This window comes from Dipodomys spectabilis, unplaced genomic scaffold, assembly GCF_019054845.1.
Source record: "Dipodomys spectabilis isolate Male_0828 unplaced genomic scaffold, ASM1905484v1 ptg000132l, whole genome shotgun sequence".
In the NCBI taxonomy this organism is placed as follows: domain Eukaryota; kingdom Metazoa; phylum Chordata; class Mammalia; order Rodentia; family Heteromyidae; genus Dipodomys; species Dipodomys spectabilis.
Window position 1 is genome coordinate 3,321,482 of NW_024870809.1, and position 24,057 is coordinate 3,345,538.

Consider the following 24,057-nt stretch of genomic DNA (forward strand, 5'->3'; position numbering starts at 1 on the left):
CCTTTCACATGGCACATTATCATTCACAGTTGGCCATTACTATCACTATTATTAAGATTATGGGTCAACACAAATGGTGCAGGATGGAAACAATGAACAGGGCAAGGGCCCTGGAGAACCATTTTAGGTACTATGAGATGGGACATATAAGGGTAAATCTACTGGTTGTAAAGGGTGATATAAGAGTGGGTATCTCTCTTATAGGCTCCCTTGCCAGGTGGAATAGGACCAGGGTTTCCTCAAGTTTGCCAGATGACACATAGCAAGATACTGTTAAGGTGTTTTTGAGGTAGGATATGATTTCCTGCCTAGACTTCTCCCTGGACCAAGCAGTAGCACTGGCCTTGATGGTGATGGGAATTCAGAACCTTATATACCATACACTCTGTAGTCCACACTTGGGTTGTCAGGACAGGTCACAGGCATGTGGGTGAAAGAGAAAGTGAAGGCAACAAAGTAGGAGATACAGTGGGATATGCCTGAAGGAGGAGGCTGAAGGGTGAAGGCAACGAGGCTTCTGATGTAGTTGAATGGAATGGGTCCAGGAACCAGTCCTGAAGTTAGCAGCAAAATCACAGGAGAAGATTCCTTGTGTGGAGCACTACTTGTTGATGGGTAGCTTCTGATGGCCTGTGCTCTGTCGAAGGTGGTCATGAAGACTCTCTTGGGGGTCTCCATGCTCTTTCAGGTAGTAACAGCGTTTGGGGACATGTTGGTGCTGAGAGTGAGAGAAAAAATAAAACAGCAGAAATAAGAATCAGATTTCTAGTCGGGCACCAGTGGCTTACACCTGTAATACTAGCTAATCAGGAGGCTGAGATCTGAGGATTGCTGGTCAAAGCCATCTGAGGCAGGTTGTGAGACTCTTATCTCCAATTAACCACCAAAAAGCTGGAAGTGGAGCTGTGGCTTAAGTGGCAGAGCACTAACCTTGAGAAAAAATGCTCAGAGACAGCATCCAGGTCCTGAGTTCAAGCTCCAGGACTAGCTCTCTCTCTCTCTCTCTCTCCCTCTCTCCCTCTCTCCCTCTCTCTCTCTCTTTCTCTCTCTCTCTCTCTCTCTCTCACACACACACACACACACACCACTTCTTATGACTCAGGGTGTTCTCCCTGGATAAGTCTAATAAGTTAGCAAGCCTGCCAGAGAATTGGGCTAATTTACTTGTAAAAAGTGTGAATAAAGACTAGGCTAACCAAATTCCATATGACCTAATTACACAACACATGCATTTATAGGGAGGACCCAGGCACATAAAGAAGAAACAGCCCTCCCTTAGTACTAGACTTACAATAAGTAGAGTTGGGAACGAACCCTGTCAGTTCCCTTATAATCAGAATGCCATACTTTATCCATCCCAGCTTCTTGGTAACTTGGATTGGACACTGCTCTTGAATGTGGTTAATATACTCCAAACGACTGTGTCTTCCAGCTCTCTGATAAAACTCCAGTTTGAGCTGTTAAGGTCTAGGAGTTGAATAATTTCCTGGTGTATTCCCCATTGTTCCCTTCACATGTTTCAACTCAAAACCACCCATGCATTTTCCCATCGTTACCTCTTCAGTCGGCTGCTGAGAGCCCCGTTCACTCTCCATGGCCTCCTCATTACTCCTCTTGCAGGCTTTCATCGGCAGAACCTGGCTTGCGTTGCCTGGGGAATCCTTCTCTTCAGCCAGCTGGCACTCAGTGAAGAGAGACCTGTCTATCAGCTCCTTTAGGCTGCCAGCCACCTTCAGGAAGATCCGACCCATTTTGGTGGTAACAGCTTCTGAGAGTCCTTCCAGAAACCTGGTCCTTAGAATGGCATCCGACCAAGACAAATGTCGGGCCAGCAGCAGGAAGTCAGTGGCATACTGCCTAACTGACTTCTGGCCCTGCTTGGGATGGCAAAGAACAGCGCTGAGGATGTCTATCTCAGACAGAGAGTTATATATGCCCTGTGATCGCTTCAGAAAGGATTTATTTTCATTTGAGAGGGCGTTTCCAACCTCCATCTGTAGAACAGACCACCTTTCTGCTGCCCCAAGATGAAGAGACACTAGAAATGCCATTTTCTCTGAATCGTCCAAAAAGCCCTTCATCTGCTTCTCGTCATCAATCTCTACCTCCTCCTCCACAGGGCATGAGCCACGGGCTGCTTCTTGCTCTTCTAGAAGGTAACAGAGTGCTGGGGTCAACATACCAAAAGATGGCACTTCCTTTGGTGGTGGTTTCATGGTTTCCTGGGGTGGACCAGTCATGTGTGGTATGGACTTGGATGCAGAGGCTGTAACTTTGATATGAGAGGTAGAACCCTCTCCAGAGTCTGTAGCTTCAGTTTCCAGAGTGGGGATCATTCCAAAAGCTGTTTGTGGTGTTGACATTGTTCCAGGAGTGGGGGCCATCATTAGTGGTGTGGACACCCCTTCAGAGGCTGTCATTGCCATTTGTGGCACAGCTCTCCCACCAGAGGCTGTGGCTTCTTGTAGTGGCATGGACATCATTCCAGAAGTTGAGACTTTCGTAAGTGGTGCGGACACTGTTCCGGAAGCTGAGGTTCTTATCGGTGGCTTCACCATCCCTGCAGAAGCTGTGTATGTTGTTTGTGGCAAGGACATAGATCTAGAGGTCACAACTTGGCTTTGCAGTGTTGACACTGCTCCAGCAGGCATGGTTTTCATTAGTGGCACAGATAGGTCTCCAGAAGCCATGGCTGACATCAAAGGTATGGGCACTGTTCCAGAGGTGGTGGCTCTCATGAATGGCTTGGACATCCCTCCAGAGACATTGGCTATCATTTGTGCAGTAGTTATGTTCCCAGAGGCTGGAGGTCTCGTTAACTCCGCGGCCACAGCTCCAGAAGCTGTGGTTCTCCTTAGTGGCATGGACATTGTTCCAGCGGCTGGCACTCTGGCTGGTAGTGAGGATATCTCTCCAGAGGCTGTAGATCCCATTCCAAGTATGGACATATCTCCCAAAGCTGTGGGTGTCATGTGTGAGGTATACCTTGCTCTAGGGCCTGGGGTTCTCAATTGCAGCCTAGGCATCCCTCCAGAAGCTGCAGGTCTCTTTAATGGGGAAGACATTGCTCCAGAGGCCGAAGCTTTTATCTGTGGCATGGGCATCATTCCAAAGTCTGTGGCTGTCATTTGTGGAGCTGAGACTGTTCCATACGTTGGAGCTGTTGGAGGCATAGTTATCTCTCCAGAAGCTGTGGGTTGCATTAGGGGCAGAGACCTCTCTTCAGAAGATGAAGCTCTTATCAGCAGTGTGGACATCTCTCCAGAGTCCAAGGTTCTCATGATTGGTGTGGATACTGCTCCAGAGGCCTGCAATCTCATCTGCATTTCTCCTGATGCCATAGCTCTCATGATGGATGTGGATAGCCCTCTAGAATCTTGCATGCTTATTGGCTGACTAGGCATTGGCCCAGAGGCTGTAGCTCTCATTAGTGTAGTTGTTGCTCCAAGACCTGGGCCTCTAATTATAGGCACGGACATATCTCCAGAGACAGCAGCTGTCATTTGGGATGTGGATATGACTCCAGAAGCTGTGGCTCCCATCGGCAGTGTGGACAGCCCTCCTGGGGCTGGATCTGTCATTTGTGGCATGGACAGAGCTCCAGAAGCTGTATCTCGCATTAGTTGTGTAGACATCTCTCCAGACATTACAGTTGTCATTTGCTCTATGAATGCTGCTCCAGAGGGTTTGGATGTTGTTAGTGGCTTGGACAATATCGCAGAGGCTGGAGCTTTTATTTGTGGCACAGATATCACTCCCAAGGTTGTGTCTCTCATTAATAGTGTAGATGGTGATCCAGAGACTGTGGCTGTCATTACTGGAGTAGACATTGTCTCAGAGGCCGAGGCTCTCTTTTGTGGTACAGATGTCAGTCCTGAAGCTGTGGTTCTCATTTGTGACGTGGACATTGTTCCAGAGATAGGGGCTTTGATTGGCTGTGTGGTCATGGACCCAGAGCCTGTGGTTATTGATTGTGACCCAGACATCATTTCAGAGTCTGAGGCTATAACCGCCTGTGTGGACATCACTCCAGAAGTTGGTGCTCTTGTTCGCTGTGTGGACATTGCTCCATTGGCTGTGGCTTTTGGAAAGCCTGTGGACATTGTTCTTGGGGTCTCAGCCATCATTATCTGTGTGGACATCACACTAGAGGCTGTGGTGAACATCTCTGTAGTGCTTGTGACTGTCAATGGTGGAGTGGACACTTCTCCAGGGGCTGGGGCTCTCATTCGTGGGGTGGAGGACATGGCTCCTGAGTCTAAAGCTCTCACTGGCTGTGTGGACATCACTGTAGAGGTCGTTTCTCTCATTGGTGGCACATACATGATTTCAGAGTCTAGACTTTGTGTTAACAGTGAGGATGTCAGTCCAGACCCTGGATTTGCCATCAGTTGGGTGGGAATCACTGTAGAGGTTAGGGCTGTCATTAGCAGTGGGCACATTACCTCAGTATCTGGGGCTGGCTTTGGTAATGTGGGTACTTCTCCAGCACTTGGGGCAGCCAATAGTGGTACAGACATTGCTTCTGAGCCTGAAGCTGACATCAGCAGTGAAGACATGACACCAGAGTCTAGGCCTGACATCAGTGTGGTAGACATTTCATCCAAGTTTTGGGTGGTTGTTGGCTGGGCTGGTGTTTCTCCAGAACTTAGAGCTGACATGATCAATGAGGATATCACTTCAGAATCTGTGTCTGACATCAGAAGGGATGATATCTCTCCAGAAGCCAGCGCAGTCATTAATACTTTGGACATTGCTTCTGTGTCCTCATCTGTAATTTGCAAGGGAGACATGGCTTCTGAGCCTGGAGCTGTGATTGGCTGTGGAGCCATCACCCCAGGGTTAAGATTGGGAATTAGGAGTGGGGATATCTCCGCAGGATCTGGGGCCAGCATTAATGGTGTAGACATTGCCTCAGAGGATGAGGTGCTCATTCCAGGGGTGGACAGTGTCCCAGAAGATGGAGCTGCCGTTGCCAATGGCAAGATCTCTGCAGAATCTGATGTTGCCATTAGTGCTGTAGACATTGTTCCAAAGTCAGGAATTGTCATCATCCCTGGGGACATCAACCCATAGTCCGAAGCAGGCAGCAATGGAGACAATGTTCCAGAATCTGAGGCTGGCATTAGCAGTGGAGATAGTGCCCCAGAGTCTGAAGATGGCATTAGCAATGGGGACAATATTCCAGAATCTGGTGTAGGCATTAGCAGTGGGGACAATGTCCCAGAGTCTGAGGCTGGCATTAGTGGTGGGGAAACTGCTCCAGAGTTTGATGTTCCTATTAAAGGTGTGGACAGGCTGTCAAAAGCTGGAGACGTCATCATCTGTGTGCTTATCCCCCCAGGGTCTGAGGCTGAGGTTGACACTACAGGCAACTGTACATGAGACTGCAGGACTTGGACCTCTGCTCTGGTCTCTGTCATTGATCTAGAAAAAGTTGTCCCTCTATTCGGGGGGTCAACATTTTCCTCCCTTGTCATAGTGTTGAATCGCAGTGAATGTAAGGGTATTGACATATCTGCCATGACCACAGGACAGTACGGAGGAAACCCCTCAAATGATGGCCTCAGAAATCCTGCCCAAAGCCAAGTAGCAAGAAAATCTGTAAATAAGAAATACATTAGAAGTTAAAAGTACTGTCACAAACATTGGAAAATAAACAAAAATTAATGATTTGTGGTGGAGACCTGTTTTGTGTATGGTAGTCCTACAAGGTTGAAGAAACTGTGCAGCAACAAGTAACTTTAAAGCTGGAGTCAATATTGCTCCAAGTATCTTTTCTTTTCAAATCATCCTACCCAGTTACAGAGCAGTCTCTGTTTAAAAATGCCAAATTGTTAAAAATAAATAAATAAATAAATGCCAAATTGTTTGAATAGGGATACAGGTTGACCCATTGCAATAAGTAGATGTACAAGACACTATGTCAAATAACGATGTTTACAATTTAGGCGAGCAGGGGAGCGGAGGGTAATTGTAGAGATGGAAGGGAAGGGCGGGTAGGGGAAAAACAAAGGAGGAGGCAACAATGCTTGATAAGAAATGTACTCATTACCTTGCTCATGTAACTGTAACCCTTGTAACCCCTCTGTACAGTATGTTCACAATAAAAAATTCATTAAAAAAAAAAAATGCCAACAACCTCAAATGAGGCAGGAGCACCACCTGCTGGCCAATTTCAAAAGTGCAAGCCCCTAGGTTATGTTCCATCCCAACACAGCACTCACAAGTCAGCCAAGGTACTGGTAGACCTCTATGGGGAAATCCTTCATGAAAATAATTATTAGTTAATAAAGTTCACTGAATCCAGAGATTGACTTTTGTCTTTATTTTACTACTATGATGTTTCTCAGTGTACTCCTCAGGAAAGCTAGAGCATTAATCTATTCAGTGACTCACAATAACATTCCAAAAGTAAAATCCTGCTTAACATCATCGTTATTATTAATAATAGTAATGACAAGCAGCATTTTTGCTACTAGTGTCTACTGCATACTTAGTTTATGTATGGCACTGTACAGAGTTTAAACTGTCTGTAATGTGCAAATCTGCAAGCATAAATCCTACTTGGGCCTTACAATAATTGATATCATTATTTCAATTTTATAAGCTTTCTAAAATTAGCCAGGAAGAGGGGGAGAAAAGAGGGTCACTGTGACCCATTTTATATGTCTTTAACTCTCTTTTCCCTGGGGTTGCCTAGTTTTTGCCAGTTCTAAGGTTGCATTCTGACCTACAAGACCAGGACTTACATGAAGCCTAGTCTATAGTATATGCAAATTTCAGGTTTCTCTAATGACATGGGGTGGGTAATCTAAGAGCTCCACCTCTTCTGGCTCATCTCCATAAACAGCCCCACAAGAGGCTCTTTGACACACAATTTGGAAACCAATCCAGACATTACAAAAGATTGACATGTCCCCAAAGCCTGCCTATGCCAAAAGTGGAAGACTGGTTACTTTGAGACAATGTCATCAGTCTCATGACATTGTGCCTCTATAATACAAAAAATAATGGGAAGTAGCACACATTTCTGGAGCATGCACTGACTGGCCAGGACTCTGCTAGGCATTTTACCTGTATCACCTCATTTAGTCCCCAGAACAGCAGCAATTAAAAAGCCTTTTTCTTCCCCTTGCAAATAAGAAAGAAGAAGGCACAGAGAAGCTCATAATTTCCCTATAGTCATAGATTTTCACGCCCATGAAACTCCAAAGCCCCCTACTCTTCTTTGCAATACTATCTTCATGAACTTTTTCCCTTATTCGGTCCCACTACCAAGACTCTTCCCCATCTCCAACCTGGAAAACCTCAAGAATGGATGAAATAAAAGAAATATTGGCTTTCTGATGACACTTTGGTTACCCTGATAGTGCAATAGGAAAGTGAGTAAAATGAACAACTATAGACTTCCACCCCCATCTTTAGAAAACTCCCTGAACATACCACAATTTCCCATTAGGCAAAACTCAGAAAGACCTTACCTTGCCAGCGGCAGAGAGGAGGGATAGAGTGTCCTTTGCACCCTCGCTCTTTTAGTCTGGCCAATTGACTTATACCCTGTGCCAGTTCGTTTCAACAAGACCCAATACCAGCAGCTGTTCTCGGCAATCTCCCTCAGCTATCCCCTGCCACACCCCCCTCTTGCCCGCCAGCCAGCCTGCCCGCCCACCCGCCCCACTGCTCCTGACTTGCTAGTGCTTGCTCTGGCTCTCTGGTCCCAGATTCCTGCCTCTATATAGGCTCTGACATTTGCCTCTGGCCGCCTTTCACTTGTCAGCCCTCCAGAAGCTCCGCTTTAGCTCTTGGCCTACGTAACTCCACCTCTCTTTTCCCTCACCCCTGACAGTCTCATCAGTTTTTGCCCCACCCCGTTATGCCCGCCTCTGAGCGCCCCAAAGAGAAGAGATTGATTCAGTTTAAGAAATGAGACTGCAAGGGTCCTCGCTCCAGAAATGACATTTATGCCCTCTGCAGTTGGCCAAACACAGAGCCCTGGGAGTTGGATGCTGCAACTGGGCTGACCAGGAAGCACAGGCTGGGTGTTAGAGGTAAGGGGACTGGGGCTGGAGATCAAGGAGAGCAGCATCAAGGAAGTTCAGACAGGTTCAAGTGCAAGGAAAGCGGAGTGGGAGAAGGTAGGCAGTGGAAGGAGGGGCTGAAGAAGAAGACTCTGCAGTCCTGAGAATGAAAAGCACTGGTCAGCCCCCTGTGTGAAAGACACAGAGGGTAATATAGTCACCAGTGTGCCTGCCACACTTTGTGGACTCAACAGCAAGAGCCCACAGGTTTCAGGCAGCTAGCAAGAAAATCACATCAGTTTTGAGCCTACCAGAGGAGCACTTGTCTCATAAACTGGGCTCCAGCCTGCTTTCTACAACTCGGTACAAGGTCAGAGCCAGAAGTAGCAGAAACATGCTATAGTCCTCTAGCCTTCTTGAATCAGTTCCACTTAAGCCTTCAGTCTGGGAGCAGTGTATATGAGCTCTGATAGAGAAGAGGCTTTAGGTGATATCAAGTAGTCACAGGATGAGGACTCAGGGATTGAGATAGAGGTATTCTGGTCATCTATTATACACCTCTAAATCAGCAACCAATAGTAACTCCTAATTAGCAGTCAACAATAACTGAGCACTTGAGCTAGGTGTTAGATACGCATTAAATCATCCAGACCTCCTAGCAGCACTTGGGAGGCAGGCAATGCCATCATTCCCATATTATAAATGGAGAAGAGGGCTTGGGAAAGGATGGATGTGAGCCCTGGTCAAGTCTGCTTCTGAAATCATTTTCTTCCTTTGTAATCAGGTGATTGAAACAAGAAATGCTCTACCCACTACCATCTGTCCCCACCCTGCCATGTGAGGAAAGCCTGTTATCCTCCATGGCTGGATCATTATGGAGTAATAGTAGTAGTAATGAATAATAAGAATAAACAGCTGACCTTGATTAAATTCCTCTCATATGCCAAGAATGGTGTTAAGGGTATCACAAGCATTATCTCATCTGATCTTTACAACTGCTCTGAGCCAGGACCCTTTTAGTTCCCAGTTTTCAGATAAACAGGCTGAGCTTCAGCTGCTCAACTGACTTAACCAGAAGTCCATAGTCTCACCAAAAAAAAAATCCAGATCTCAGCATACTATATTCTACTCAAGAAAAAAATCAATTGCTCTCTGTTCTCCCTTAAACAAAAAACAGTCATAGAAAGCTCACTCTATTAATCATAGCTTTATAATTACCATTAGTAATATTATTAATGTCCCTAATAATTAGTGATAACAATTACTGGGCTGGTTACTGTGCTAAGTAATATATATATATATATATATATATATATATATATATATATATATATATATATATGTAGGTGTGTGTGATCTTATATGATACAACATTTTTGAAGTTGGTGCTACTATCTCTTTCATTTGCCAGATTACAAAAAATATATCCAGAAACACAGATAAACTAGCTTTCCCAAAATCACACAGCTACAGAACCCCAATGGGTCTAAAAATCAAATGTTACCTAAATGACTGATTGACACATTTTGCCTAAAGATTAAATGAATAATGTTGTAATTACAACAGCCACTAATGTAACCATTGAGAATTACAGTCTAGTGTGGATATAATAATCAATTTTTAAAATTAATTTACTTTATTGTTATCATAGAGGTGATGTACAGAGGGATTATAATTACATGAGGCAGGTAATGAGTACATTTCCTTTTGTACAGTGTCTTCTATTCCCTCAGTCTCTCCTAGTCCCTCCCTCCCAATTCCACCCACGAGTTGTATAATTCACTTGCATCATGTCCAGTGAGCTCCACTGCTGCACTTTCTCACCCTCTTTCCTCGAGTTCTGTCCCCTCCCCATCTTCCCAAAGATATATACATGAAAATACCATATAGAAGGTAAAGAAGACTAAAACCTAAAAACAAAAAATAAGTCTTTTGTTTACATATCTTAGAGTTTGTATTATATTATTTTATGTAAATATGAAGAGGCACTTAGGCATTGTGCCTTAGTGTTCCTCTCCTGAGAGTGTCCTCTTTTGGTCTCATTGTGTGTGAATATCTAGAATCCTGTATAATTTGTCCCATCCCAGTGCATTTCAGATATAACTTCTGTATATCAGAGAGACAATTAATCAGATTTTTATAAAAATAAATATACTTCTGTGCACAAAATAGTCAGGAACAATATATGCCAAAATATTAACAGTAACCAATTGTACTTGAAGGGTAGGTTAGAGAGGATTTTTATTTTTGTTTTATCTTTGTCTTCTCAGATGTCTAAAATGGACTTCACATACTTGTGTGAAGTTAATTTTTCTTATTAAAAACACATACAATGTAAGCCAGGCATGGTGCCTATAATCGGAGAACTTCAGAGACTGAGGTAGGAAGATCATGAATTTGATGCCAGCTTAGGCTACATAATGAGACTGTCTCAAAAATATATACAACTTCCTCTGATTCTGTTTCTAGCTCTTTCTGCTTCTCTTCATGCATGCTTTCCCTAGGGATCCCCAACACACATCCCCAGCAACCTTTCTCCCCCAACAAGCTTAACAATTGCACCATTTGACTGTTTGGTCAGAAGTGAGCTCTAATGTGTCTCAAATGGCTTGCTTTTGTTCCATATTTTGGGTTTTCCTTGTTTTCTAACTTTTACTTGAATTTAATAATTACACAAGTAATCTAGGAATTTACTCTCAGATAGGAGTTTGAAATCCTCTACACTGATAAAGCTAAAGTCCTGAGATTACCCCACCCTGCTTCCCACAAGTCCCCTTCTTCTGTTAGTTCACAGTTGGGTGTGTCTCCTTCCAAACTTTTTCTAGCAGCAATGGCATTCAGAGTTAAATCATGCAATTGCTTGCAAAACTCAAGTGTGTGTAAAAAGCTCCAGCTAGAAAACCATTCTGGCATTGGTCACTCCTGGGCTCCAAGTTCTGGTCCACTGTGACCATTTTCATCAGCCTGCTTCTAAAGAGGCTAGTGAGAAAGGGTTCTTGCCCAGCCCTCTGGGGGCAAAGACTTCCGTTTTATTAAAGCCAGAGTCTCTAGGAACACAGAAAAAGGAGGCCTTCTAAGGAAGGAAAAGCCCAGAAATTGTTGCTTGGCATATCTCTCAGGTCCCTCACATCCCACCCAGTCTGCACTGATCGATCCGGCTGGGAGGTGTCATGCTCTTGCCGCCTCACAAAAAGGTAATTGAGTTTAGGGTGGGGATTGCATGGCTAACTGCTTGGGGGAAGAGGAATAAACAAGAGACAGTTCAATATGTCAACAAATAGCTTTCCAGCTGTTGAAAATAAGCTTTCCTCTGGATTCTCAACAATACCCTCTCCCTCAGCCCTAGCAAGCAATCACCCAGATAACTGAAAACAGACAAGCAATACCTGCACCACTTTAGGATCCTCTCTTTTCCCTGATCATTCATAAAAGAAACACACACACACACATACACACACACACATACACACACACACACACACACACACATACACAACCACACTTGCTCCCCAACAGCTTTGACACTTAAAATGCCCACCGGGTTCTTTGTAAATAAAGCAGGGGAAAAATAGCTAGCATTTGCTAAGTGCTTACTATGCTGGGAACTGTGTTAAACACTTTACATACATTATAGTATTTTAGTGCACAGTAAACCAATGAAGTAGGCTTCTTTTTGCCACCCCCCCCACACACACACACATACATTTTCTAAATCAGCAAAGGAACTGAAGTCAAGAGAAATTAAAATTCAGTAACTTACCTTGGCTCTCGCAGCTGAGAGGGAGTGAAGCTGGGCTTGTCACTCGGGTCTGTCTGACTCAGCCAGTGCTCTTAACTCACGGGAGAGTCACACACTGTCTTCGAGTGTCTGAAGGGCTGTCATATGGAAGAGAGGGTAGGTGTGTTCTGGGTAGCTCCAAAGAAAAGGATTTGACTGTTAGTTGGGAATTATGCTTTCATTGGATGTGCTGCAAATTCCCCCAAACAACGTGTATATGCATGTCCAATTCTATAGGGAAAAGAACATTAAAAGAAGAGTGAACGGAACTGCCTTGTGTTAGGTGCCGTCCTGAAGGATCTGTGGAATCAGACAGAACAAGAGGGATACCGTACAACTGCAAATGGGCAGTGTCCCAATTTTCTTAAATAAGGAAACTACATACCCGTATACTGTAAACTCCAGAGCTGCAAGCTTGATGTCAATCCTTGGACAGATTCTGCTGTAGATTATGCTGCAGGTAATTTATAAGCACTTAGAATAGAAGAAGCAATATGAGGCACCTAGACGTACTGGCGGGACTCTAAAAAGGAGACCAGCTTCCTGGACTTGCAAACCCCCAAATCTGGGGACAGAGGTGAGACTGCCAGATTTTTCTTTTACCAGGTAAAAGCATTAGGAAATAAAACAAAGCACTCCCAAATTAGCATCTCAAAAATACAAAGGGCTTTCTTTAAATTCCAAAAAAGGTGGGGGGGGGGGAGAACTTGAGGGTGCTGGACAGTCCTTTAAACAGAATAGGTTTTCTCTTCTCACTAATAACTTACTACACAGTCCTCAGGCAACCTTCTTTGCACTGGGGACCGGTGCAACTTTCCTGGAGGGTGGAAACTTAGCCAAAGACCTGCTTTGGGGTTCACTCCAAGTTAAAAACCTCAATAGAGATAAGATCAGATACCTGTAAGACAGGAAGTCTTTCTGGCCAGAAGCACGAAGAATAGAGTTTGACCTTAGCCTAAGGGAGGACATTAACACAAAGAAAATATCCACAGGATAGGAGTCAGAGAAATGAAAGTTGCCAAGTGGGGACGAAAGCCCTGCTGAGGCTGGCCTTGGCCAACATGTTTGAACTGTGACACTCCTTGGACCATATAACTGCCTTGTAGGAATAAATGCCTCGTGCCATTAAGCATTTGTATCACAAATTTGTCTCTGACTTGAGGATCACCAAGCAACCTTCAGTCTATTGCTTGCCTTCCTAGGTCAGAAGAAGTCAAAGTTGACTGAATACTACTGCTTAAGGGTAAGGAGGAGACCTTCTAGAAGGAACTATCTAGGCTTGATCTCAAGTTTCACATTTGTATGATGTAAATAAGTGTATGGATGGATTTCTTACACTTCTTTAGAGCCAAGAAGAGCCTTGATAAATCAGCTTAGCATGAAGATTTATATTGCAAGTCCAGTCCCATGATTTACAATATATCTGCCTGCATCTGAATAGTTTCTCTTCTGTTTTGTGCTGCACTAAGTTCCTACAATTTGTGCTTTGTGAACATAGCAAGCTATGAGCTCTACACCCTAAAGAGCAGAAGGGTCCTCTCTACAACTGCTGAGCAACTGTCTCAAAGCCTGTGGCCTCCCCTCAAGAAACGTGTGGAAATGCAGGTCCTTAAAGACGAAAGAGAACAAAGTGGTGTATTTTTTGCAAACTGGTCTCTTTTGTAGAAGATTTTAAATTGTAACTGTGACTGTATCTGTTGACATTGATGTCAGGTCTAAAAGTGACTCCAACGTAATATACACTGTTTGCCATACCCTGTAAAAGTGTTTCCTCAAAATAAAAGTATGGTGGCAGCAATAGCAGCTGCCCCTTGGATAGACGGGCAAAATGCAAATTTGAGGCAGGAACTCCACTTGCAAACAATCAGACTCCCAGACTCAGTAAGCCAGAGATAAGGCCAAGGAATTTGCTTTGTAGCCCAGATGATTCTGAAAGTAGAGTTCAAGAACCACCTGCTTAGGTGTTCAGATACCCTGATTTTAATGTCAAAGAGGCCTGGGCTCAAATGCCAGCACTTTAGGGAGATTCACATCAGTTTCTTCATCTGTGAAACATGGATATTGACAGTACCCACCTCACAGGCTCTTTTAAACCTTTTAAGCGAATAATGTGTGTAAAGTATCTGGTACATAGGTGAAGCCCAGTGATGATCTCTGCTCCTGCTTATTCATCAGCTCTGCTGCTACCTTCTCTGTGTTCAGCTTCTGCCACTGATGCCAAACTGCTCAATCTTTCTAGGTTTGGTATTCAAACTTCCCGTGAGAGAGGCTCTTATTGGTCCAAATTTAGTCACCACTGAACTTACTGGGCAAAGTTCTCATCCCAATTCCCATCATAGGCTGCCTGTGAGCCAATAGAATGACTGCTCGTGTATCAGATGCCTTTTTCTGGCTCAATCAGCTCTTGCTTGGGGGAAGCAGAGTCATGTGGTACCAAACATAGCCACCTATTCATAACTGCTACTTCTCTCAGCTAGGGTCTGTGGATGGAAACTCCTTAGAAGGGGCCCGTGGGTGTGGTAAGAATTCTGAGGCTTAGCCAGTCCAGTACACCTAGGCTTCTCATTTATCCAGCCTGCCAAAGGAATGAAGCATTCAAGTTCACTGAAGTCTCTATTTAATTCCCACTTTTCATCTCCATCAGGCTAGGAACACCAAATTTCAAAAAAATAGACCACAGTTAAGGGGGGGAAAGAAAAGACTTTACCCTAAAATGAGACCTTCTGTTTCTAGAACACGTTTTCAAGTTTCCAAAGCACCTCAAATCTATTTCCTTACTGCAAAGCTTACAGACTGGCAGCCGCAGGCTAGATCCAGACTGTAGACAGATTTTATTTGCCCCACACAATGTTTTGTTTAACATTTTTAATTAGTTGCCAACATTGAAAAGTCAGGAGATTTCACATAAAAAGCTGGATTTCTGGCTTCTCTGGGAAAATCAGAAGGACTTAGATCCTCATTCTGACACTACACCTGAAACTGACAGTCATTCCCTGTCAACAGGACATGTGCTTGTAGTACCCTCCAAACTACCTTTATTTTTTCACAGTGGCCTACTTGGCTCTGGCAGACATTGGAAACCCCATTTAAAATCTATGGATTAGGTAACAAAGGTGTATAGGGCACAGATTCTGAAACCTAAATATCTGGGTTGGAATCCCAGCTCTGCTCTTTACTGGCTTTGACACACTGAGCAAGTGATTTAACCTCTCTGACTCCCAGAGTTGGAAATGACAGTTATAATAGTGACTGACTCAGGCTTATTGAATGAACCAATGAGTAAATGCATGTGTAAAACAATGCCTGGCACATGGCATGCACTAATTGATTTTTCTTTCATTGTCCGTAATTCCCTAGGTGCCTTTTGGACATCTCAAAGTTTCTAAAAACTAAAATTTTGTGGAAAGCTTATTTTGTGGCAAAGCTAGGCCTCAGTTGTTGTGAAGCTATTCCTTTATCTTATTTAAAAATACTAAAATGTTTCCACTGAGTTCTGCCCCAAATCCCGTTAAGGAATGTCAGATAATATATTTTACCATATTGGTTTTTATTAAGACTCAAAATTCTGAGCCCCAAAACATGTCTAGATGGTTTAAGATAAGGCATTATAATGCCTTCCTTATCTTAATGTTATTAGTTTGGATATCCAATTGACAGGTAGAAAACTGAGCTACTATATAGATTAAACAATTTGCCAAAAAGTCCCACAACTCAAAAGCAGAAACCATTTTGCCCCTTATATATGAAACCCATAGTACCTAGTACTGTGGCATGCAGTGGGGCCACAATAGGTACACTACCAGGAAGGGTCCCTTGAAGAACTGAATGTTACCATTTACCAAGAGTGACAAATCCTACCCTTAGTAGCATTCTTTCAACTCTTTACATTAATCTTTGCTTTACACTGATGAGCTAAAATTGGGATAGTGATTATTGTATTCGTTTTAACAGAAGATGAAAGAGATCCAGAGAAGAGAAATAACTTACTCAAATTCACACACCAACAGACAGGCAGAACTGAAACTAGAAACCAAATTCTACAATTTTGCTACATAAATCCCAGGGCCAGTCCAAAAATGACATATGCTGACCTTTCTACATACTAACCCTCACTCTCTGTAGACAGTCCTGAAGTTTTCAACATACCTGATGAAAGGAGAATTTCCCAAGATCTCAGCAAATATAAAACTGAGACAGCATGTCTGGTTGGACCTCATCCTTCCCTGTACCATAGGCGGCGATGTACAGACACCATCCAGTCAGAAGGCAGGGAGGGGAGATTTCTCAAATCCCAAGAAAAATCACAGAGACCCTACTGTTTGCTCTTCTCTGTTGATTTTTAAGAAGCTGACATTTACTTATGCCAAAGGCCAAAAGAAATGAAAAATCTACTGGAAAAGGAATTTCATCAGTCATGAAGCAATATATTAAAGAAACCTTTGCACAGTACCAGTTCCCTTGTTTGAAATGCAGAAAACAGCAGAGAGATGCTGTTTCATATTGTTAGAACATCAGAGACCTGAGCACGAAAACAGCATCCCCAGGACCTCTTTCCAGCCCCGTGCCACTGCACAGGGGCACTTTCTGACATCATCTCCAACTTGACAAGTTGGAAACAAGAAGACAGGCTATGGCCTGGGTAACCTAATGGCACACGTAAGCTCATGATTGAGTTCCTGCTACCAACAAATCTCGTACTTTGATCACACACCCACAGCGACCCAGATCTTTGAATTCAGCAATTCTTCCTCAGGTTTCAGCGAGACATTGGCAGCCTGCGCTATTTTGGGACAGTTTCTCTGCTGTGGATGCCACTTTTGGAATACATCAGGAACATGCTAAGGACCTGGAGCGCTCTATCCTGGACCCTTTGGGGGTTTGCATTCTCTGTCTGTCTGTCTGTCTGTCTGTCTGTCTGTCCGTCTGTCTCTCTCTCTCTCTCTCTCTCTCTCTCTCTCCATGTCTACACACACACACACACACACACACACACACACACACACACACATATTTGTCTCTCTCTTTTGGCTGATCATTTGAAGGACAGCTGCTCTTGCCAACCTAATCCTAGGGGCCTGACTACCTTGCCGGGCCACAGCTCAAAAGAGGCAATGTGGCTGCCAGCACCATCACAGTAAGGGGCATGGAGGCACCTGAAAGCTTGGCAGAAAGAGAACCATCCTCAAAGGGTCATCAGTAGACAAAGTGAAGAAGGGAGCTGGGGAAGACAACATTTTTCGAACATCTGATTCGTACGATCACCACTTCCTACTCTGATGCAACTGATTCGGCAGGCACTCAGGAGCTTGTGAGCTCCATTTTCCTGTTCTAAAATCTGTAAGTACTCGGGCTCACTGATGTTCACGCTATCTTCTGGGGAGGGTAAGAGAAGGGCAGGGCCTGAGCATGGTCACCATTATGTGACTCAGGTGTGGGCAAGTCCATGGTCACCACCACCCTCTTCTTCTCCCTGAAATGCTTCTTAGTTTGGAAAATGAAAAATGCCTCTTTGTTCTTCCCCCATGCCCCTCTAACATACCGGAAATCCTACCTGTCCTTTAGGGTTCTCTGTTTATCAGTGTGCTGCGCACACCTGATTCCTCATATTGGACTTAATGGAATAAGTGAGGCCCTGATATTTCAGTTTCTTAAATTCGACCACAGCATCTATTGTGGGCACAGCCCCTGCTGGGCTTCTCCATCTTCTATGCAGTAATTTGCTGAAAATGTGAAAGATGTTATAAGCGAGAGGGTATAAATGAGAAGGTAGAAACTCCTCCATGGTTAAAAAAAAAAAGAAAAGAAAAAAAAAAAAAAAAGAAGAGCAACGTGGTTGATTCTCAGCACAGTTATAAATGCTGCCACAAATGGGGAGGCTTCACGCTAGGCAGTGAGATGGTCCCTTTCAGTGCCTTCCTATTTTGATGTGAAAAAAAGGCCAAAATAGCTGTCAACTCCCCAGGAAAGGAACATTTCTGATGCTTTTACCACTTTACTGAGAGCCTGGACATTGTTTCTGGCCAGCTTATCAGTCCTCAAAGCAGGTCCAATGGCTGTTCTGCAGGAGAGGGAAAGTCAGCCCTTCATCCTTCTTTTAGGGACTTTTGTAGTTTCCTCAAAATAACCAAGAGGACAGAACGAGGCCTTGAAACCTAACCTATTCCCCCAATGCCAAAACCAAATTATTCTCATGGTATGGAAGTCATGTGGAGGTGAGAGTGAGGAATATCTGTTTTAGGAAGCTATTTGGAAAATCTGCCATGACACATACTAAAAAGCCTCTTGAGTCCTCACAACAACTCCTTTAGCTATAAATAAGAACAGGGCAAGATAAATCAGTCCGGTCACTTTATTCACACACACACACACACACACACACACACACAACACCACCACCACAGAAGGAACATTGTGTTTGATCATAGAGAAAATATAAGATGTTCATTCAACAAAGGGGGACTACCTCTACTTTCTCTGATTGACAAACCTTATTTGTATTCTCCTAAGAGTGCTGGGTCTGAAGTGGATTAAGGAGAAAAATGTTGATATCAACACTGGAGAAATCAAGAAAAGAAATTTTCTGGATGTCTAGTAGAGAATAGATTACTTCTCAGACTATAGGAAAAAAAACATTAGTCTTAGGAAGAATTGTTTTCATCTTAATTACTGCCTTTAGTGTGTGTTTTGGTAACATGGTGTTTTCCAGTCCTCTGCCATTGGACTATGGAGGTTCATTAACTGGAAGGCATTTTTTAGTCAGTCTTGAGTATTATTGGGAGCCTGAATTTTATGTCTACATTGTGGCATTCCAGGAGCATTAACAATGTTCCCTTCAGCTTCTAAATCTTTCCCTATCCACTCCTAAGAACTTGAAAATTCCTAAGTATATAATTCTTTTTAATTCAGGGCTTTGGCGTCTGCTAAAATGGCAACTTCTTAAGAGGGTCAACCTGTTAAGCATCATCTGAGCACATTGCATCCTGATATATTTTAATGGGGGGAGAAAAAGGGAGAATGGAACAAAAGATTGCTTTAAGTACAAGCTTGAATCTCAGAGAAGCAGCCCCAAAATAGGACCCAGGTTATGATCATAAGTACCAAGAAACTCTGTTGGCAGAAAAGAAGGGCTTTTTCTTGCTAGAATGAGACACAAGAAACCTTAAGAGGAAAAATATCTAATTAATGAAATTAGGAATAAAAAGGAGAAAAAATCTCAGCAACTGGATTAAATTAGAGATGAGAAAATTCCTTATAAGAATGGAGGGGAAGGGCAAAAACAAATCGCTTAACTAGGGATACAGGTGGACCCATTGCAACAATGAGATGTACAAGTCGTTATGTCAAAAAACGAACTTTACAACTTTGGTGGGGGGGAGGAGGATTGGGGGGAAGAAGTGGGGGGCGTAAGGGAAGGGATGGGAAGGGGAAACAAAGAGGAGGCAACAATAATTGATAAGAAGTGTATTCGTTATCTTGCCCAAGTAATGGTAACTCCTCTGTACAGTATTCTCACAATAAAAAAAAAAAGAGAAAGAAAAAAAAAAAGACATAGAATAAAGTATATGACTTGGATACCTAAAATTTAAAAAAAAATATCTTCAGGGACTGGGAAGGTGGCTCAGTGTAGAGCACTTGCCTTGCATGCATGAGGCCCTGGGTTCGATTCCTCAGCACCACATAAGCAGAAAAAGCTGCAAGTGGCACTGTGGTTCAAGTGATAGAGAGCTAGCCTTGAGCTGAAGAGCTGAGGGACAGCGCCCAGGCCCAGAGTTCAGGCCCACGACTGACAAAAAATATACCTTCATACTAAGTTAGTTTGAGCTACTGAACTAGGGCTACCAAAATGTTCAGTAGACTCCATAACAGAGCATCAAAGAGATGTTAGGCCTTCCATCCCACCATGCTGACATCTCTTCAGCCCAGGGACAAAGGAGGGAGACACATGGGAACTTAGAATTTGAGATCATTCTCTCACCCTTTTTTTCCACTGAAACCAGCATTATACTCATTTCCAAGAAGATCTGTGCTAAATACAATGCCACACATGTAAGGCATGAAAAGGGGTAGTTTAGGCAGAACTGTGGGCTAAGGATGGAGCATTCTATCTCTATAATAGTACACTCTCCCTATAGCCTGGTAGACAGGAGTAAAAGCACCTAAGTTGAGATCCTGGCTATGCCACTTCCTAGTCATGTAGCCTATTTGAGTTTCATCTGTGAAATGGGCACAGCCATAGTTGAATCTACCAGATAGTGTTATAAAGATTAAACATGATGGTACATGTGAAGCCCAGCATGGTGCCTAGTAGTACAAAAGAAAGTGCTGAATGAAAATCAGCAATGAGGAAGCTTCCTTGCTCTCTACTCTGTAAGTCATCATCTGAGAATGGCTTACAGCAGCAGGTAGTCCCCACTCAGTGCAGGCTTAACCACAGGAGGGTTTGGGAGCTCATCATCACTTTCATTTAAAATGGTCCTCTTCCCCTTTTACTCCCAATCTCCTTAAAGGAGAGCAGCCTGAGCCTTTCTTCCCACTGGCCCTGCATCCACTCTATCCCCCAGCTAACTAATCTGATGGATTCATTGCTAAAGATTCGTGATGTTTCCTTGGCTTTCTCTGTCTACCGACTGGGCTTTGCTGCCAGTTTCCTGGCGCGGGGAGGGGGGGGGGGGGAGAGGGGGGATGAAATCACTTTTGAGAGGGCAGTGTCCAGGACAGGGCAGCTCTTAAAACATTAGCAAAAGGAAAGTAGTCCCACACAAAACTTTCAGTTTCTGGTTTCCATAATGCTCACTGTACCTTTATATATACAGCAATCCACGCAGCAGAAGCCATGCCTGTTCATTCCTGACCCTGTGGCTGCTCACCCACTGCTGCTCTCGTCCTCCTAAACCACCCCTCTTTGCCCCTCATTTTCCCTCTAGGAACTCCCTTCTTTGAGTCCCAGGATACTGAGACTTCAAGAGGCTTTTCTCGGCTTTTTCTCTCTGCCCCTCCCAGCACTATCCTGGGGATATGGAGTTCACTCTTTCAAGGGGTGTGGTGACTGAGAGGAGCACTCTGGATTTGGGCCCTCTCAGTTTTGCTGCTACTGGTTGGGGGGGGTGGTGGAGTGGGAAGGAAGAAGCCCCTGCTTAGGGTGCCTGCTTAGAATGGTACCTTTTTTTTTTTTTTGGAGCTGAGGACTAAACCTAGGCTAGGTCAAACCTAGGTAGGCTAAGCAATTGCTGTGCCACCTTGCTACATCCCCAGCCTGAATCTGATATGTTCAGATCTCTTGAACAGGCCTACATCTCAAAAACTTAGCAAGAGTATGCTTCCTGAACTAATTCAGCTTGGGAGTTGGCTAAGACACATACTTCAGCAACTGTCTCCATAGAGATAGTCTCTGGGTTTGGGCTTCAGCCCTGGAATCTGCATGTTTAAAAAACTCTCCTTTAGATAATGAGAACTAAATCCCTGCCAAAATAAGAACTTTTTAAAATTAAAAACATAAAGAGCAAAACAAAACCTACGAAATTATACTTGTGCACATACATGTGCACGCACGTGCACACACACACACACACACACACACACACACACACAGAGCCTTCCTGAAACTCTGAGGGTAAAGCAATTCATTTTCTCCCGGCCACAGTTGGCCCTCTTCTTGTTTTTAAAATAAACTTTTCAAAAAGAAGCAAAAAAATCTGTCTTTAGGCCACACCTTAAGAAATAGCACTCCATCTTGAGGAATGGGGGTGGAGGTGGGGAAGAAAAGTCTCATGGCTCTGATTCCTATCATGAGACCCAAACTTATAAAGCCTAGGCTGTGTGACCTTGAGCAACTTAATCTCTCTGTGATTTGTTCTTCACCTGCAAAATGATGATAATAACACAATCAGTAAATATGTACCTTACCATGTAGTTTATGTGGAATTATATGTTTCTTCATGAAAATGTGCATAAAACTATGCCTGGTAATACAGTAGGCACTTAGCAAACATTGTCTGTGATTTTTACTATAAATACATATATATATGTACATATATGCATCATTTATGTATCAGATTTGTACTATAACAGATCTGTAATACCCACAAAGAATAAATAAGAAGATGTATGTGCTATAGATCTAAATAGATTGAAATTGGTTAAATTTAGCAGTAAAAGTACCTAAAGTCCTCAGGGTTCCAGAGACCAGGACAATCCTGGATATTTGTGTGAGAAAGATTGGTCAACGGTTATTCAGAGCCCCCAAAAGATGGCAGCTTGGGGTCTATTACATTCAGAATGTGACTCAGACCCTAATGCTTAACCTGTTGCATTAGATTTATGGGCTTATAGGATTTCCTTCTAGGACCTACTAGGACTAATTAAAGTTTTAGGACTCCTAGGAGACCAGCTATGATTTGTATAGAGTAGATCTTGAAAAGAGCCTTTGCAATTGGATTCCCAGCTCTAGTTCCACATGCTGAAGTCTCCCAGGTCATCATATAGTTATATCTGTCCATTATACATATATATATATATATATATATATATATATATATATATCTGTCCTTTTTTGACCCAAATCTCCAGACATTAATTTTGTAGCTTTCACTACCATGCATTTCTCTGATGAAAATAATAATACCAGAGCTGAAAGGACTGCTGTCATTGCCTTAGGATCCCTGAGTGGTCTTGAGTTCTGTATATAGAGCTACTGCCTGCCTGCCTGCCATCCTCCCTCTAGCCCTCCCCTCTCTGGCCAGATCTGTCTTCGAAGGAAGATGATAAGCCAAAGAAGGAGATGAGGTTTCTGGGAAAGACCAGAAGGAGGACTTCTCATTCAAGGTCTATGTCCTCACCACCTCCTCCCTTAAATACTGAGCTGCTACCAGCTTCTTGCCCTAGAAAAGTAACTGAGGAGAGAAAAATCCCATCTAGTCACATGAGATCAACCAGGACCAGGTGGACCCTGATGGCTTTCCATCCCCAAAGTCTTTGCCTGGGCTCTAAGCCAAGAATTCAAAGTTTCTTGTTGGACATGTCCATTTGGAAGTCATGCTGGCACCCTAAGTCAAAGTCCAAACTGAACTTCTCACCCAGAATGTCTTCCACCCTCCACTCATCTTCCTAGCCAAACCCTCTATCCCTGCACATCCAGCTCCATGTCCTTCAGCTGAAAAGCCTCCCTCAGCTTCTTCAGATATCAACTCAGTCATCCTTATTACTGCCTCCAAGAAGCAGATGCATTCCTGCATTACAGCACTCCCATCAATTAGAATTTATATGTGCCACTAAATGAGGTGGTCCATAACACCTGTCTGGGACCATATTAAGTTCTCCTTTGCATTCTCTGTATCTGCAAGCTTGGAACAGTAAGGTGTTATTTTCCTTACTTGCAAATGGAAGGTGCAAATGGTAGGAGCTTCCTTCAGAACTTAGAAGGAATAAATGAAGTAACATAGACAATATTGTCAAAGGTAATGGTAATGATAAGAAGGAAGAAAAGTTGGCTTAGCATCCATTCAGTGCTTTCTAAATGCCAAACATTGTTCTGGGCCCTTTACATGATTTTGAGAGTAAGCTAAACAGAATTAATTGAATTATTCTATGGAAAATAATTATACATGCCTGCATTTATAGATATATTTATGTAAATAGATAGATGATGTATAGATAGATATACATGCGTATTATAAGCTCAACATAGGTAGCATATGTGTGTATCTGCTGTTTTATAGGAACTGTATGTTTTGCCCTTTCACTAATCTTCATATCATTCTTTTTTTTTTTTTTTTTTTTTGGTCAGTCATGGGGCTTGAACTCTGGGCCTGGGTGCTGTCCCTCAGCTCTTCAGCTCAAGGTGAGTGCTCTACTGCTTGAGCCATAGCACCACTTCCGGTTTTCTAGTGGTTTATTGGAGATAACAGTCTCAAGGACTTTCCTGCCCGGGCTGGCTTTAAACCTCGATCCTCAGATCTCAGCCTCCTGAGTAGCTATGATTACAGGCGTGAGCTGCTGGCACCTGGCTCATATCATTCTTTTCTCTTCTCTATTCATTCTCCTTATCTAAGCCCCTGTGGCCTGGGATAAGTGAGAGATGATCTAGGAGTCTCTGTATCATTGTCACTGATAATCGGTTAGTGAAAGAGAGAGAGGACCTTGGAATTGTGTTTAGACTTAGTGTATGAATTCTTTTCATTCAAGTTACCATTTCTTCGAGGATAGGAACTATATTATATCAGACTGTACCCCTTATAAACACTGGGACTGTGGTGAACATGT

The 24,057-nt window shown here is 43.4% G+C and overlaps 1 protein-coding gene across 1 annotated transcript; it reads right to left on the minus strand.

Annotated features, from left to right (window-relative positions):
* Positions 1–601: 601 nt before the first annotated feature.
* Rtl9 (retrotransposon Gag like 9) lies at positions 602–5,525 on the minus strand. Its single transcript, XM_042690015.1, has 2 exons — positions 1,557–5,525; positions 602–718 (listed from the first exon to the last, which is right to left on the minus strand). The coding sequence occupies exons 1-2, from the start codon at positions 5,523–5,525 to the stop codon at positions 602–604; spliced, it is 4,086 nt and encodes a 1,361-aa protein (XP_042545949.1).
* Between the last annotated feature and the right edge of the window lie 18,532 nt (positions 5,526–24,057).

Coding starts and splice junctions, on each gene's coding strand:
- Rtl9 (XM_042690015.1), bottom strand. CDS start 5,525: ATGGCAGATATGTCAATACCCTTACATTCACTGCGATTCAACACTATG. Junction 719..1,556: donor CTCAGCAGCCGACTGAAGAG/GTAACGATGGGA, acceptor TCTCACTCTCAG/CACCAACATGTCCCCAAACG.